Source organism: Ictalurus furcatus, chromosome 2 (assembly GCF_023375685.1).
Source record: "Ictalurus furcatus strain D&B chromosome 2, Billie_1.0, whole genome shotgun sequence".
Lineage (NCBI taxonomy): Eukaryota > Metazoa > Chordata > Actinopteri > Siluriformes > Ictaluridae > Ictalurus > Ictalurus furcatus.
In genome coordinates, this window is record NC_071256.1 from 27,465,487 (window position 1) to 27,482,185 (window position 16,699).

At 38.2% G+C, this 16,699-nt stretch overlaps 1 protein-coding gene across 1 annotated transcript in view; it reads right to left on the minus strand.

Annotated features, from left to right (window-relative positions):
• Nucleotides 1-16,699, minus strand: part of sdk2a (sidekick cell adhesion molecule 2a) — a 166,608-nt gene that overhangs the window by 41,628 nt on the left and 108,281 nt on the right. The window contains exons 13-15 of the mRNA XM_053612331.1: nt 16,227-16,403; nt 15,821-15,957; nt 10,302-10,449 (exon numbers count right to left, since the gene is read on the minus strand). Coding sequence (XP_053468306.1) covers nt 10,302-10,449; nt 15,821-15,957; nt 16,227-16,403 — 462 coding nt within the window. The remainder of the gene's footprint in view (nt 1-10,301; nt 10,450-15,820; nt 15,958-16,226; nt 16,404-16,699) is intronic.

A 16,699-nucleotide genomic window follows, 5' to 3' on the forward strand; every position in this document is an offset into this window, starting at 1 on the left:
GTCCCCTTTTGCTGTTATTATGACCTCCATTCTTCTGGGAAGGCTTTCCACTAGAGTTTGGAACGTGCCTCTGAGGGATTTCCTCGTTGAGCTACAAGAGCATTAGTGAGGTCTAATTAGTGTTTCTGCACCTCTTTTTAAGTGTGTTGCAATCCGTGTGTTTTTATAATAATCACGGTTATTCTGATATGGTTTTACTTTAAAAGTATAGTACTACAATGGTATGGTTTTTCTTCATTGTCATATTTAGATAAATAGGCAGAGACTGGGCAGAGCACTGTTTGTATTAAACTGATAACCCAAACAGCGTGCTTGAGGAAAACAGCTTATCGAACTTAATTGCAAATGTCAGAGAATATGCCTATATCATAGGCTCTACTCGACAGAATGAAGACAAACTGCAGGAATAAAATCCCCATATAGTGTTTAATAATGCAAGCAAGAGACATTGCATTACATGCTTACTGCTTTAGTCCTTACTTGCATGTGGAAGCCTGCCAGCATGGTGGATTTGATTAACATAAAAAAGAGAGGGCTTCCATATCCCAAGGGATACATTGCACTGCTGCTGTTGTCTGATATGCATAGGATATGGATACACACTCACTGGTCTCTTTAATAGGAACACCACTGCTCTTTCATGCAATTCTCCAATGAGCCAATCATGTGGCAGCAGCACAACGTATAAAATCATCAGCTGGTCTTTTTCAAATCTTCAACAGATTCCTGTTCTTGGAAGACCTGATGTGTGAATTGAAGGAATTAGCAGGTGTTCCTATTAAAGTGGATGGATACAGGAATACATCCATTTTCATGTTTAAAATGAGAGGATATAACAACATTCCTAAAAACAACACTGACCAACCTTGGTCTGATTTAGAAGATTGAAGAATGCAATTAGTCTGAAGATGAATCAGTAGCATTTTTTCAGAACAATTATTATTACGAGTACATGGTTTTTGGTACTTTTCAACACCGATACCAATAAAAAAATATGTCACCTACTTACTAGTGAGAAGTCAGCGGCATCGCAGTACATTTTATTTAGCGCTGTTTATGTTTCTTTGGTTTTATATCACTGCCATTTTGTGTCATCTTCATGACAACACACACTAGGCTTATGCAACATAGTAGCATGTAGTATTGGATGTTGGGATATGAGCACTGTTATGAGTATGAGTAGTATGTATTGGTGTCCTTGAACTAGACCAAACCCTCAATTCTGCACAGTACACATAGATTAACTGAACTCAAATGCATGCAAATGAACCATTTAATGGATTAATGTATTCTTTAAGTCAAACTGGGGCTACTCCTTTATTAGGCAAATACACAAGAGGATTATTAATATTAATACCCACACATCAAGTGCTTGCTAAACTGTCGCTTGACATCCTTTTCCTGGAGTGTCTCTCGAGTTGCTCTGTTTTTTAAACTGCTCCTCGGGGTGATAAAACACAGGCATGTATTTAGCTTTCTGACCAATTTTTGATACTCTGAGAACAGCTGGCTGGTCCCAAGCCAAAAAAAAAAGCTTTATTTACAGAAATTGAAATACCATGAGAAATATTTTTTTTGGCTGCTATGGTTAACATTAGGATTTGGTTTAGGTTTAAGTGTAGGAATAACATTATATAGCTACAGTAATAAACAAGTCATTGACAGCACCTCCTCTTGTCATTTTTAAAGTGCACCTATTATGGTTTTTCAAATATTACCCTTCATGTAGTGTGTTATATAGAGCTGTTTGTGAATGTGAAAAGTCTGCAAAGTTTCAAAAATCAAAGGGCACAACATAGAGTTATTGACTCCCAAAAGAATGAACCGATTCTGAACAGCTGAAACGAGTAGTTAGTGATTCCAGACTTACTTCCTTTACTAACTTATGTAGGTTTGTAACAAACTGCCCCGCTGGTCTTCATCGGCTGCTCGCACACAGACGGAGCTGAAACTCGTTATGGTAGTGGGCGTTTCCTTTTTGAAACACCCTCACAGTGGTAGACCAATCACAACACACTGGGACATCTGACCAATCAGAGCAGAGTATGCTCTCTGAAAGGAGGAGTTTAGAATGAATCCGTTAGAATGAATCATTTAACGAGTCGTTTTTGACACTGGGGAAAAAAGGTAACGCTGCAACTTAAATCATGAGCACATTAAAGTGTTTTTTGACCTTGGATGCATGTAAATCTATTGAATGAGACCCTCTAAAACAAAATTTGTCACGTTTCAAAACCATAATAGGTGCGCTTTAAACTTTCCAAACTCACTACATCAGTGTGTGATTCAAGATTTTGGCCTCCTGCTGCTAGAGAAACAATTTTTAAAATTTAGCACTAAATAAATCAATGTTTTCCTTTTTTTTCTGTATTTATTTCCCAGCACGGGGGTTCCCAAACTACGAGCTGCAACTCCACATGGGGTCGCTTGATTTACAAATGGGGTTATAAAAGAAACTCATATCATCTCCTCTTCTCATTCATTTATGTTTGCTATATTCGATTCGAAATATTTGAAATATCAAAGACGGATTCTGTGTGCTAATACAACCTCTGACAAAAATGATGGAATCACCACACTTTTTTACTTCGTAGCAAATAAACAAATCACAGAGGGCACAAAACAGTTTTTGTTTAAGAGCTGAACATTCTGGCTTCATGAAACATGGAATGGAATATGGAATCACCTTGTAATTTGTATTTCTAAAGTAAAATACCGGCACAGGTCTAAAAGTGTAAATTAGTCTGCAGTTAAAAGAGAGTGCTTACAGACCTTAACCTTGAACTTTTTGAAAGGAAACATGGCCCCAAAAAATGGTTGTCAATTAAAACAATGGACAAGATTATAAAACTCCTTCAAGAAGGAAATCTGACAGAGTGTGTGTATCGGAGTGTGGCAAAAGATGTCGGTTCTCAGTCAGCTGTGTCTAAAATTTGGTGCAAGTATAAACAAAATGGGAAGATTACGCAAGGAAAACATACGGGTAGACCGAGGAAGACAGCAAACGTCAGGATAGAAAACAAACGCAATATGCCTAGAAAATAGAAAATGCTTAACAAAACAAACAAAAAAACAAAGGGATGGAAACAAGAGTCAATGTTCGTGACAGAACTGTAAGAAATCATCTGAATGAAAGGGATTTACATATAGAAACACCAAACGAAAACCAGCACTAACACCTAAACAGAAGAAAACATTTATTCATTTAGCAGACACTTTTAATCAAAGTGGCTTACAAATGAGGAAATACAAGCAAATATTCATCACTGATATTGAATGAGGGCGCACGGTGGGCTTAGTGGTTAGCACGTTCGCCTCACGCCTCCAGGGTCCGGGGTTCGATTCCCACCGTGGCCCTGTGTGTACGGAGTTTGCATGTTCTCCCCGTGCTGTGGGGGTTTCCTCCGGGTACTCCGGTTTCCTTCCCCAGTCCAAAGACATGCATGATTGGCGTGTCTAAAGTGTCCGTAGTGTATGAATGGGTGTGTGAGTGTGTATGTGATCGTGTCCTGCGATGGATTGGCACCCTGTCCAGGGTGTACCCCACCTTGTGCCCAATGCTTCCTGGGATAGGCTCCAGGTTTCCCCGTGACCCTGAAAAGGATAAGCAGTATAGAAGATGGATGGATGGATGGATATTCACTGATGAATCATGAATCTGCATTGGCCAAGGAGATGATGCTGGAACTTTTGTCTGGTACAGTTCTAATTACAGATGCACCGATAGTTTAAAAACATCCGATGCTGAGGGCCGATTATATCCTGTCAATCAAAAGAGTGTGGGAAAACACATCGATTTCCCACCAGCAAACAGTCCAGATCTCAATCTGATTGAAAATTTATGGTGGAAATTTAACAAAATAAAATTGATCCATGACAAGGATCCATCCTGCAAAGCTGATCTGTCAGCCGCTATTCGAGAAATTCGGAACCGACTTGATGGAGAATATTGTTTTTCATTAGTGAAGTCCACGCTTCAAAGAACTCATAAAAGCCAGAAGAGGAGCAACAAAGTATTAATTGTGATTTTTTTTTGTTGTTGTTGTTGCTGATTCCAGAATTTTTTCCTCAACATTGAGTGATTTCATAATTCTTTCCTTTACTTGATCTGGAAAAAAAATATGCCATTAATTAAAACAATTTAATGTAACTTGTTTGAGGTATGTTTCATGAAGCCAGAATGTTCATCTATTAAACAAAAATAGTTTTGTGTCATATCTGTGATTTGTTTATTTTTATTAAGTAAATAATCCGGGTGAACATCCTCTAAGTGCGGTGATTCCATCATTTTTGCCAGGGGTTGTATTATAAAATGTTACTGGGATTCACATTCAAACAATCCACATTTAAAATGAATAGGGTGCATGTGATTTGACTCATTTTCACTATCCTGACATGCTGCACTAACATGTTCAACAATAAAAATGGACAAATTTCCCCATCCATCTACCTAAACAAACTAGAATTGTGTCTCAAATATACGTTAGAGCCAAAAGTATGTGGACACCTGACCATCACACCCACATGTGCTTGTTGAACATCCCATTGCCAAGTTGTAAAGGTTCCTCTCCTGTTGCTGTTATAATAACCTCCACTCTTCTAGGTAGGCTTTCAACTAGATTTTGAAGTGTGTCTTTGAGGATTTGTGCTCATTCGGCTACAAGAGCACAAGAGATTGGGAACTTCTGTCAGGCACGGAGGCCTAGCGCACAGCCATCAATCCAATTCATCCCAAAGGTGTTCAGTGGGGTTGAGGTCAGGGCTCTGTACAGGCCACTTGAGATCTTCCACACCAACCTTGGCACTCTTGGCAACCTTTAAACCTACCGAAAGGTCTGTTTTGTGTACCAGACTTCTGGATTTTCGAGACTAGTAAATACTTTTGAATGTAAGATCAGCGTTTTCAAATTAAGATGCAGCTCCTGAAAATAATCATGAAAGGGGGTAGGGTGGGGAAGGGGTATTAATTAAAAGAGACAGAGCTTATCAGTGTGTTTTAAACGCCGCTGTGCAAAAAGTTAAATTGCGAAACATTTAACAGTTTGACTTGAAAACCTGATAGACCCGGATGTTTTGGCACTGACATGTTGTCCAGTTAGTATCACGTTAGTATCACATAAGATACGTAGTGCGTGTGTGAACAATGCCGCAATGGTAAGTCAGTGCAAGGAATGTTGCTTGGGTTTTTAGTCACAGTATATGAATGCCACATATACATATGGTACTAACATACAATAATAAAATGTTCAAATGGTATAGTAGTTCTATATAATAAATCAAGAATTTAAAAAATAAAATGTAGGGTCAAGGTTTGGGGTCATAATGTCCATTTGGTGTCATTTGCCCAAAACGTTTGCGAGCCCCTGCCTTAGAATAAAATATTGTAGATTACATCAGCACCACTAAGAATAAGGATAAAAGAGTAGACAAGAATAATGGTAAACCAAACATGCCTACTGCTGAAAGACTTATAGAAATAAGAAATAATCGGTCTTGTCTGGATGCACGATTCTCTCATAGAGATGTTACATGAAGAATACCAGGCGCAGTGCAAGAGCCTGAATTCAGTCAGCTACAAATAACATCATTAACCAGCGAAAATAAGATGCTACAGCACTCCCTCAACACCTTTATGACCCGACTGTCTTCTGTAATGAGAAATCAGAGAAATAAAATAAGAAAACAACAGTAGATCTACCGGTAAGCAGCATGAGAAGCAATCTCATCTTTTCCTGTATTCTAGAGCACTCACCCGAGGATGGCAAAAGGTTAATAAAAGAATTTATAGTAACAAAAAATACAGCCGGAGTCAATCAGACATTCCATTCCATCACATGCACAGTGTGCAGGCGAAAAAAGTAAATGTCAACAGCCCATTTTTGACAAATCTGACAAAATTTTGTCCTGAGCAAAGGCACTGAACTCAGAGGAATGGATTATGGCATTAATGACCAATTCCCTTGTGAAATAGTGGACAAAAAGAAAAGACTATTAAAAATCTGAAAACTGTGCCTAAAGGAAGGATGTAATAAAGATATAAAAGCATGAAAGAAGGATGTAATATCTGTAGATAACTTACACTTTGGCCAATTATACTGTGATAAAAATGTGACCCCTTGGCTATTCTAGGTTCCTCTGTATAATTCTCTCTCTCTTTCTCTCTCTCTCTCTCTCTCTCTCACTCTTACCAATCTATCGTCCAATCTATGTCTTGCTCTTCTCCATTCCACTTCAAAAGATATTGTTGTATTCTTATCTTGTGCATTTAAAAATCTTACCCTCATCAACATCAATGAAAATACCCACATTTATTCATGCCACATGCACATAGCCATAAACACATACTGCACCTCCAATTATTATAAATGCTGCATTCTTACATTCCTACAAACCTATACCCCAGAACCTCTACGTTCCCTAAGCAACGACTAATCAAATGCAGATATATGCTTATTACAAGAAACTCATTTCTCTGAATCTAATCTTAAATTAAAATCAGCACAAATTAATCAAAACGTTTCCACCCACTACAATTTCATGAGGAGAGGACTATGAATCCTAATCAGCAGAAACACAACATTTATTCATAATGCCACTTACATTGCAGATCCTGAGATAAACATTTCAAATCATAATCTACGGCATGGAGAAAAAAAACCCCAGCAACAACCCTATTGCGTTTATTTACAGATCACAAACTGATGACCCACGCTTCAGGTCTCCTTCAATAGCCCAGATTCAGTCATTCATCCAGGCATTAGACAGATCCTTCAATGCTGAACAATACACCAAATTAGCATTCACCCAAATTACAAGTCAGTTAATGAATGACTACAATCGTAACGACGTTTGGAGATTAAAACACCCAAAAGCAAAAGAATTCTCATGCTTCTTACTTAGCCATCAGTCACACATTAACTCCTTTTAAATCAGCAACTCGATACAATCGAATACCTCAGACACACAAATCTCCCTGATTATAATTTTAATTGCATGTCTTCCTTGTCTGGAACGGAAGTTATCCACATTATTCAATCCTAAGACAGCTAAGAAAACCAGAGTTTACTCATTTCTTGTTTTTATAAATATGACAAGCAAAAATAAATGTATTTACAATTATCCCTGCCCATTTGACCTCTACACGGTCCAGTGATCGAGACACCATTATTTCCAATGAATTATATTAGACATATTGCAAACCATTAAACTCATAGAAGCTTAAAGCTCCAAACATTTCCAGTGTTACTTTAGAAATGTAACAATTTTAACACATAATCAACTGAATTAATCTCAACCAATAACAGACCTCTTTTATAGATCAGAGAAATTAAGATCTCAGACTTTTCACCCATTAGCCCAGTTATCATCAATCTCAATTCTTAACATTTATGGCATTTGGCAGACTCCCTTATGCAGAGTGTCTTAACAATCTGACCAACTTGACAGCCTGTTGGAAATCCCACAAAACACAAATTCCCCATTCTCACTCGTGAACGGCACTGCCATATGGAACGCTTCTGCTTTCTGTACAACAGAAAAACTAGATTTCTTGTTATTTATTGGGAAAAAAAAGCACGATTTTAAATACATCTGATAAAACAATATTATTGTTCTCAGTTTGTTCAGAAAGGTAGTACAGGGAATCAGCGCAGTTCATAAATCCTTAAAAAAAAAAAAAACATAAAAGAAATTCATTACTATCAGACCTAATTAACATCTCAGGCAAGCTGCAAGCAAATCTTGTACAAGACCAACACCAGAGTTCATTTTATACAATTGGATTTATACACCCTATAGCTATTTATATGCTCTGTGGAACAGCACACCTATTAAACATTCTGGGCAAGAAGTCACTGCTGCATTGCATCTTCTTCTGGGCTTCTACATCCTGCTATTCCCTGCCCCCTTGCCCACCAGGAGACACATCAGCTATCAACACATCTAAACCGTCTAAAACTCACTCAAAATGGAAAAGCTATCCATTTCTACTGGAAATCAAGCCCTTGAATTTGATCTAATCTGGACCTCTGTCATCAACTTCATGTATTCTTTAAAAAAGAACATTATTTTACACAACATCAAATTGCTTTTCATCCTTTTTCCTTCTTTCCCCCCAATGCAGACATTATTGCCATTATAACTGTAGGAAACATAAAATGTGATATGCATTAGGGAGACTGCATTAGTTCAGAAAATAAAAGAATGCCTAAAGACCTCAGGGCCATATTCAGAGTTGACGGCTTAAGTTCAATCAATATGTCAATATTTACGTGGTTTACATGGCTCAATGAGATTATTAAAATTACCTGTGTGTAGTCAGTAACCTCTTAGGTTACAAGAATTTGCTACTAAATCAGGCAATTGTCTTTTTTTTGGGGAGGAGTTAAAATGAAGTAAATACTATCAAAGAATAGTAGTCAAATATATGGTGAGTATATCGAGGTCGATTTTCATGAATAGTCGTAGTCATGATTATTGATAAAAGTAGCAAATGGCTACAGCTCAGAAGTTTCTTACTGCTTTTATCAGAGGAGAAATACAATAGCTCTATTTATGCCACTGTTCATTTGTAAAACACCCAACTGAACATTGTACATCCATATTTTGATCAAATCTATTCCACATAACAACCGTACACCTGTACCAACATGATAGATCAGGCTGGTTCTTCTAATCTGGCCCTCAAGGTCCACTGTCCTTCAAAGTTTACCTCCGATCTCAAACTCACAAATTTTACAGCAGAATGCTACTATAGAGGACTTATTTCTGTCAAAATTTCAGGTTCGTATCTGGTCCCCCACCAAAGATATTCAACCGTAAGTGAGGGAAATTGAAAAAAGATGGCACATTCTCACCCTCATAAAAGAAAAAACAAAAAGAGATGTCTCAAAGCTGAAGTGTTCTGCACGCACGCTATACTTACCTAGGTACTCCCTAAAAAACTAAGACTGAGACCCGAACCCTTGCCATTATAAACTGACCCTAAATGTGGAACTGTGAGCAATCTTGAGCATTATATTTGGATTTAAGTTTGAAGTTTAAGGTACATAAATGTGCAAAATGTTTATATAGAGATCAGTATTTGTTCCAAGTTTTTGTTCTCTAGAGATCAGTTTTTGCTCCAAGGAGCTAGGACCAGCTTGAGCCGAGATATTGAGGTTTCCGTAAACAGCTGTATAACCAAAATTTCTTGTGTGCCATCACACAAAGAGGGCCGTTTTAGTTAAACCAAGTAAAATAATAATAATAAAAAAACTAGTGATTTTGCGATGACAATACATAGAGGTAATCACTCAATTCTAAATTAAAACTGGCCGAGCAACCTGCCATGGACCACTTGAGATGGAATGACCCTAATTCATCTGTAGTTAATTCTGAGGCCTGAATAGTGATTTGTGTTTTCGGTATTAAATCCTGACTATGCATGCTTAACTCCATTCTGACTGCAGCCCTTTTTTTATCTTGAGTCTGTATTACATTGGGTACAGAATAAGCATACATTTTCCAAAACATTTTATGAAACTTGTTTAGATCTGAATATGAGTGCCTATAAATCCTGTTCCTGATACACAAGCACACACATATAATATCATATAATACCTTTTGTGTATTCCCAGTTTCCTATAAGCTCCATCTCCCTATCACTCATCAGTCAGTAAATATAAGTTTTTTATTTGCTGTCCCAAGTCATTATTGTAGTTGCTGACATTTTTGTCAATGACGCTGTTTCCAAAATAATACAGGACGGAAAAACAGTAAAACAGCACTGTGTGTGTGCATTTGTGCGTGATTTTGTAGATGTCAACACATTCTCTCGAGACCCGTGTATCTGAAGGAGCGATTGCGTCTTTCTTTCTGAAGCTCCAGCACACTCAGATTCTCACTCGGATCCACACAGCTCAGTCAAAAGCAGATAAATCTCTGTGAAAGCTTGAGCATTCTTGTAAGTGCCATACCATTACAACTGGATAAGGCACCTTGGCTGGCCTGGATAGCTAGCCTGCAACATGAAAGCTTTCGCATTCTTTCATCAGGCATTTGGCCTGTTTTTTTTTTAACTAAATGGCCGTGCTGGGAATGCAGCCTTTGTTCCACCTCTTTTTTCTTTTTCATTTTCTTGACATGCACTAACGCTCTAGTGAAACACACACTCTAAAGCTCTAAACGTTACAGCATCTATAGGAAATAAATCACAATATGAAAAGAACAGCATTTAACTTCTCCTAAGATGCATTTTGAAAGTTTGAAAAGCCTGGGCGTTTCCTGCACCTCATAGCATCACTAGAATAGCATCCACCCACCTTGCTGTCTCCCTGCTGAACTGGCCCTTGCCCACGTCATTGACAGCACACAGTCGGAACTGGTAGGATCGTGCAGGAATGAGGCCTCCCACCATCACACTAGTCGCCTCTGGCTCTATGTTGGCCAAGAGCACAGTCCACGGAGCATCTGACCCAGACAGAAAGCACATTATCAGTTACACAGCAGGAGGAGCAGATGGAGCAGCACTGTTATCATGTATGTCCAGAGTGTTTGAGAAACTTCAGCAAACATATATATATATAGCTGTGCCCAAAAGTTTGCATACCCCTTGCAGAATCTGCTAAATCATAAAATAAGAGGGATCATAAAAATCCCATGTTATTTTGTTTAAAGATCTTTTTTTTTTCATTTAGTACTGCCCTTCAGATGCTAAATAACATATTTACATGTCTCCCAGAAGACAAAATACTAACAATTTACACCGATCATGCTGTTCAAAAGTTTACACCCCCCTGGCTTTTAATGTATCCTGTTGACTTCTGGAGCATCAGTGAATGTTTGCACTGTATGTAATAATTGTGTACGAGTCTCTCAGTTGTCCTCAGTGTGAAAAGATGGATCTCAACATCATATAGTCGCTGTTGGAAAGGGGTCAAATAAACAGAATATGATGGAAAAGCAAAGAATGTGCAGGACCTGGAGGATTTTTCTGAAGAACAGTGGGCAGTTTAACTGCTCAGGACAAACAAGGGACTCATGAACAACTATCACAAAACAAAAAAAACAGTCGTTGATCATCCAGGTAACGACATACAGTATTAAGAATCAAGGGTGCGTAAACTTTTGAACGGGATAATTTTTATAAATTCAACTATAATCTTTTCTTGAGGACTATATGTAAACATCTGGTATGTGAAACAGCTTCTTCAGGACAGGACTAAATATAAAATAACATGGGATTTTTATGATCCCTCTTATTTTGTTAACAGTATTAAGATTTAGCAGATTCTGCAAGGGGTATGCAAATTTTTGGGCACAACAGTATATATATATATATATATATATATATATATATATATATATATATCAACAAAAAATAAATGCGCTATATACTTGCGCTATATACCAGCTGTGCAAGTTTTTCCACAAATGTATTCATGCTTCTGCTTCTACAACCTTGAACAAACAAGCAAACAAAGGATCTGGAATTTGTCTTGCAGGAATGCAAGCCATCATATGCACACAGCACATAAACATAAGCCACTGCATCTTTCTTGTCACAAGGTTTATTCCCCATGCTGTCTCAGGGAGTTTTACCTCGCCACCATCGCTTCAGGCTTGCTCATTATGGATTAACGTGAAATGTGACATTTATATCTGGATATCTGTAAAGCTGCTTTGTGACAATGTCCATTGTTGAAAGTGTTATATAAATGAATCTAAACTGAAAAATGTAATTGTTACAAACACATCATCTTTGCTTCAAAATGTCTTTTTTTGTTTGTTTGTTTAAAGTAACATCACTACTGTAACAGTTGACTTAGCTTATTGGCACAGAGCTCTGTTAATTTCTAAACATTAACGCTGACTTCTCTAGCCATATAAAAGCAAAAGTTGGTATCTTAAAACGGTTCTAGGACCCCCTTTCATGATACCTCTGGGTACCTTTATTCATAATAAGTATTATCTACTTCTGCTATGCTGATGACACACTGCTCTATGTTCCAGACAAACCAGATGCTAGACACCAACTTAACAAAGGACATTAGACACTGGACCCTGAGTAACCTCCTACTTAATTTCAACGAGACAAAAATACCTCTACTATGACCTACTAGCCTTCTGATTATGTAGTAACTCTTTACTGACCTTTCAGTTACATCATGTACAGAGGTCAAAGACCTTAGTGTGAGTATTGCTGCTAGTCTTGTGTTTAATATTCATGTAGAAAACTAGGATGGCTTTTTCCATTTCAGGAACATTGCTAAGCTATAATGTCATTACAGGATGCAGCAAAAACAGTTCATGCACTTGTTACCTCTAGGTTGAACTATTATAACATTTTGCTGTCTTGATGTTCCAGTATGTGTACAAAACAAGATTCAGTTAGCCCAAAAAGCAGACCGAGTCCTGACTAGATCCAGAACGTTTCACAATTTAATGCCTATTCTATCCAGACACCACTTTCAGTAAAAAATTTGCATTGATTATAAAATTATATAAATGACCTATAAAGCATTGCCCCACAGTACCTGAGCAAACTTTTGGTCTATTATGGTGAGCCAAGTCTCCGTCAATCAAAAGGTGAAGATTTATTTATTCTTAGGACAATGAACACCACAGTTGAGGACAGAGCAATAGATAAAATGGATTAATGGACTTAATCTTTAACTCTAGGTAGAAAATCTATTTGTTTAGTCAGGCACATGGTTAAGTAGCACTTATCTTAGTTAATGGTGCAGATCTGGTGGATTTATTATGAATATAAAACGTCTATACACCCTTGTTAAAATGGCAGGGGATATTTTTAATATATAAAAAAAAATGAAACCAAGATAAATCATGTCTGAACTTTTTCCATCCTTACAACATATAAAAATTAAGTAAAAAAACCAATATTTTAGGGAAAAATATGAAAAATATATCAAATAAAAAGTTACAATAACCTGGTAGCGTGCACACCCTTTTATAATTGGGGATGTGGCTGTGTTCAAAATGAACCAATCACGTTCAATCTCATGCTCGAAAGTAATTATCAAACAGCTGTCAATGAAATTATTCTGATTAACCCCAAATAACGACCAGCTGTTTCTGTAGGATTTTCTTGGCATCTTGGCTTCATCTGACTACAGAAGGTCCACAAAGAGATTAAAATGCATGTATTGTGCGGTATCTCAGTTGTCGAAAGATATCAATCAGGAGAACTATGTACTATGAAACACAGTGAAGGCTGCCATCAACAAGGGGAGAACCTGGGGCACCACAGTGACATTACCAAGAACAGGACGTCCCTCCAAAATTTATAAAAGGACAAGACAAAAACTTACCAAGAAGGCTGCCAAGAGACCTACAGTACAGCAACATTAAAGGAGCTACAGGAATATCTGACAAGTACTGATTACTCTCCGCATGTCACAACAATCTCTCGTATTCTTCACATGTCTGGGCTGTGGGGTAGGGTGGCTAGATGAAAGCCATTTCTCACATCCAAGCCCAACTAAATCACCCCAAACTATGTGGCAAAATGTATTATGGTCTGTTGACATAAATTCCAAAAGTTAATACAAAATGAATAATATACATTATAAAGTTATAATAATGGCGTAATTATAAAAGATATGTTGTGCAAAAAAAAAAAACACATCACCAATAAACACCATACATTCGTTTGGTGAAGCATGGTGGTGGCAGTATCATGCTTTAGGGCTGCTTTTCTTTAACCACAGCTGTGGGTTTTATCAAGGTGGAGGGAATCATGAATAGCTACCAATACCAGTTGATTTAAGTGCACAACATTCAGATGTCTGCTAGTAAGATGGAATTTCACCTTTCAAACATCCAAATCAAAAAAAGGAATGGTTTGACCAAAAGAAGATCAGTGTTTTTGAATGTCCTAGCCAGAGCCCAGAACTTGAAGTGGGCTGTGCACAGGAGATGCCCTCACAGTTTGACAGATCTAAAATGTTTTTTGGAAGTAAGAGTGGGATTTTTGCCAAGTCAAGATGTGCCACACTGATAGCCTCTTACCAAAAGACTGAGTGGTGTAATAAAATCAAAAAAGTATTTGCTTCAACAAAGTATTAGTTTTAGGGGCGTGCACACTTATATGCAACTAGGTTTTTTTTTATTTGTTCATTTTTCCCTAAAAAAATTTTCTGATTGTTTTTCACTTTATTTGCATGCTTTGTAATTTCACATTAAAGACAGGAAAAGATCTGAAATTATTTATCTTAGTGTCATTCTTTTACCTCACAAAAACCCTGCCATTTTAACAGAGGTGTGTAGACTTTTTATAGCCACTGTATATGCATACAGAGGTTGGTTAACTGTGATGTTTGGATGCTGTCACCCCCCTCTCCTGCAATCACTCAGCTTTGATGACAGAGGACTGATGAGACGCTCATGTCCCAGAGTGCTTTCATGCCCTTGTTACCTTCTGGTGCTCCTTTTTTTTATGCTGTCATAGCTAGAGCTGCCAGAGTCTGCGCTTGCACTGTGATCACACTGTATGTTGCTTTCATACCAAATGAGGTGTTCTATATATGACACATTTCTTTTGTGCCTCCTCCTGTGGCCTGATTGATCCTGAGTCTCATCTCCAGTTCTGTTACTCATGCCACCTGTATTTGTGGATACTGTTCTGTGGACTTGCACTTGCTTAAAACAGTTTATGCCAGTGGTTCTCAACCAGGGAGAGATCGGAAGGGCGCAAATTGTTTTCAAGAAAAAAAAAGACAGCCAGGGCATCATTTGGGTACTCGGTGTATTTTATTGCTTTTCAAATAGAATGTTCATAAATGAAGAACCCTGCGTTCTCTCTTCCTCTGTATTTTCTCTTTGCTTTTATCTAACTGTCTGCGCAGACCAGTGTTGCCAACTTAACGTCTTTTCAGTCCCCTTTAGCCACTTTTTTAGCCACAAATCTAGCAATTTTTTGGACAAACCTTAGCAACTTTCCAAATGTCAGCAGTACTGTCCTGCAAGCACGAGGTCTTGCTTTCCCGCTGCACTCACACCTCTCTCTGCGTCTGCTCTGTTCAGTGAGTGGCTGAGAGAGTGGCGGAGATTTAACAACGTCATGGATAACGAGACGTGCTCTTCGTCCCAATTTACATCATTCTTATGCAAATGTTTTTAGAATGCAGGACGAATGTACTGCAACATGTTTTACATGTAAAACAGTTCACGTTATTACAGCATAGTTCTCTTGTTCAGAGTAGTTATAGTGTTCAGAAACATTTTTATATCATTCATGTTCCATACCTGTCCCTTTTACAGTTTTATAAAAATCATACAAGTTATTTTAGAAATCCTAAAAATTATGAAAAGTCATTTAAAAAGAGTACAAAAACACACAAATACCTACCTACCTATCTATTTATCCATCTATCTATACCTGCACGTTCTAGGACTCTTACTCACAATATGATGATAAGCACACACTCCATATTATTTAACAAAATTTAGTCCTGTTGCATAATCCCACTATCAGGTGTAACCCAGAATAGGATGAGTTTCCTTTTAAATTTTCCTCAAGGTTTCTTTCTCATGTCACCTCAGGGAGACTTTCCTTGCCACTATTGCCTCTGGCTTGCTCATTAGGAATCTAAATTTACAAATGGATTTCTGCAATAATATTTCATGTCAATGTCTATGCTTAAAACGTGCAGTACAAATAAATCAAATTGAATTTAATGCAGCTGACTTTCCAACCACTCAAGAGACCTGACAAAGCCATGCAGCTATGTAAATTCCACTCCCACTGACTTACTATTACTAGACAGTACACGCAGGAGAACTACACACTACAGTTGAAAATAAGCTCTTGTCCACTCACTGTTCTCCGACACCTCCAGGATGTAGCGGATGAGGGGGCTGTTGCCATCGAAGGCCTGCGCCCATGTGAGGTTGATGGAGCGCTTCTCTGAGGAGCTGTATGTAGCAATTGGATTCTCTGGAGCGTGGGGGAGCTGCCTGCAAGGGGCAAATGGTGGAGACAAATGGAATTACTCTCAGTTTGTGACACTCTCCCAAGAGCTCATTTACCTACAGTTTCAATTTACCGTAACTGATAGAGGTAAGATATTCTGTCCAAATATTTACTGAGAGAGTTAGACAGTTTGAATATAGGGAAGCATTAATGCAAAGAAGCATAAATTGATATAGAAATAGCAGACGATGGTACAAGCTATCCAAACATCCAAGCAACAGTGAGTGAGAGAGAGATAGAGAGTGAAGAGGACCTGACTCTGAGGTGAGTGCTGCGGGAGTCATTGCCTCCTACGGAGGTTACTCTGCAAGTGTAGGTGCCGATGTCTCCAGACCAAGTCTGGGCAATGTGCAGGGTGCCGTTGGGGTCCATCCGCAGCCGCTGGCTTGAATTCACATCAATGGCCAGGCCTCCTTTCTCCCACACGTGCCTGGGGCACATAACAGAATACAATCCTGCTGTATGAATCGCTGGTGTACATATACACACATATTTACAAACCCTATACATAATGAACACAGTTGCACAAATGACACACTGTCGCACAAATGACACACAAATTCAATTAACACACTAGGGGTGTAACAAAATGTAACAAACACACACACAAACATACACCTAACACATATGGCCATGCAGCTCCACACACACACACACACACACACACACACACACACACAAACATACACCTAATACATATGGCCATGCAGCTCCACACACACACAC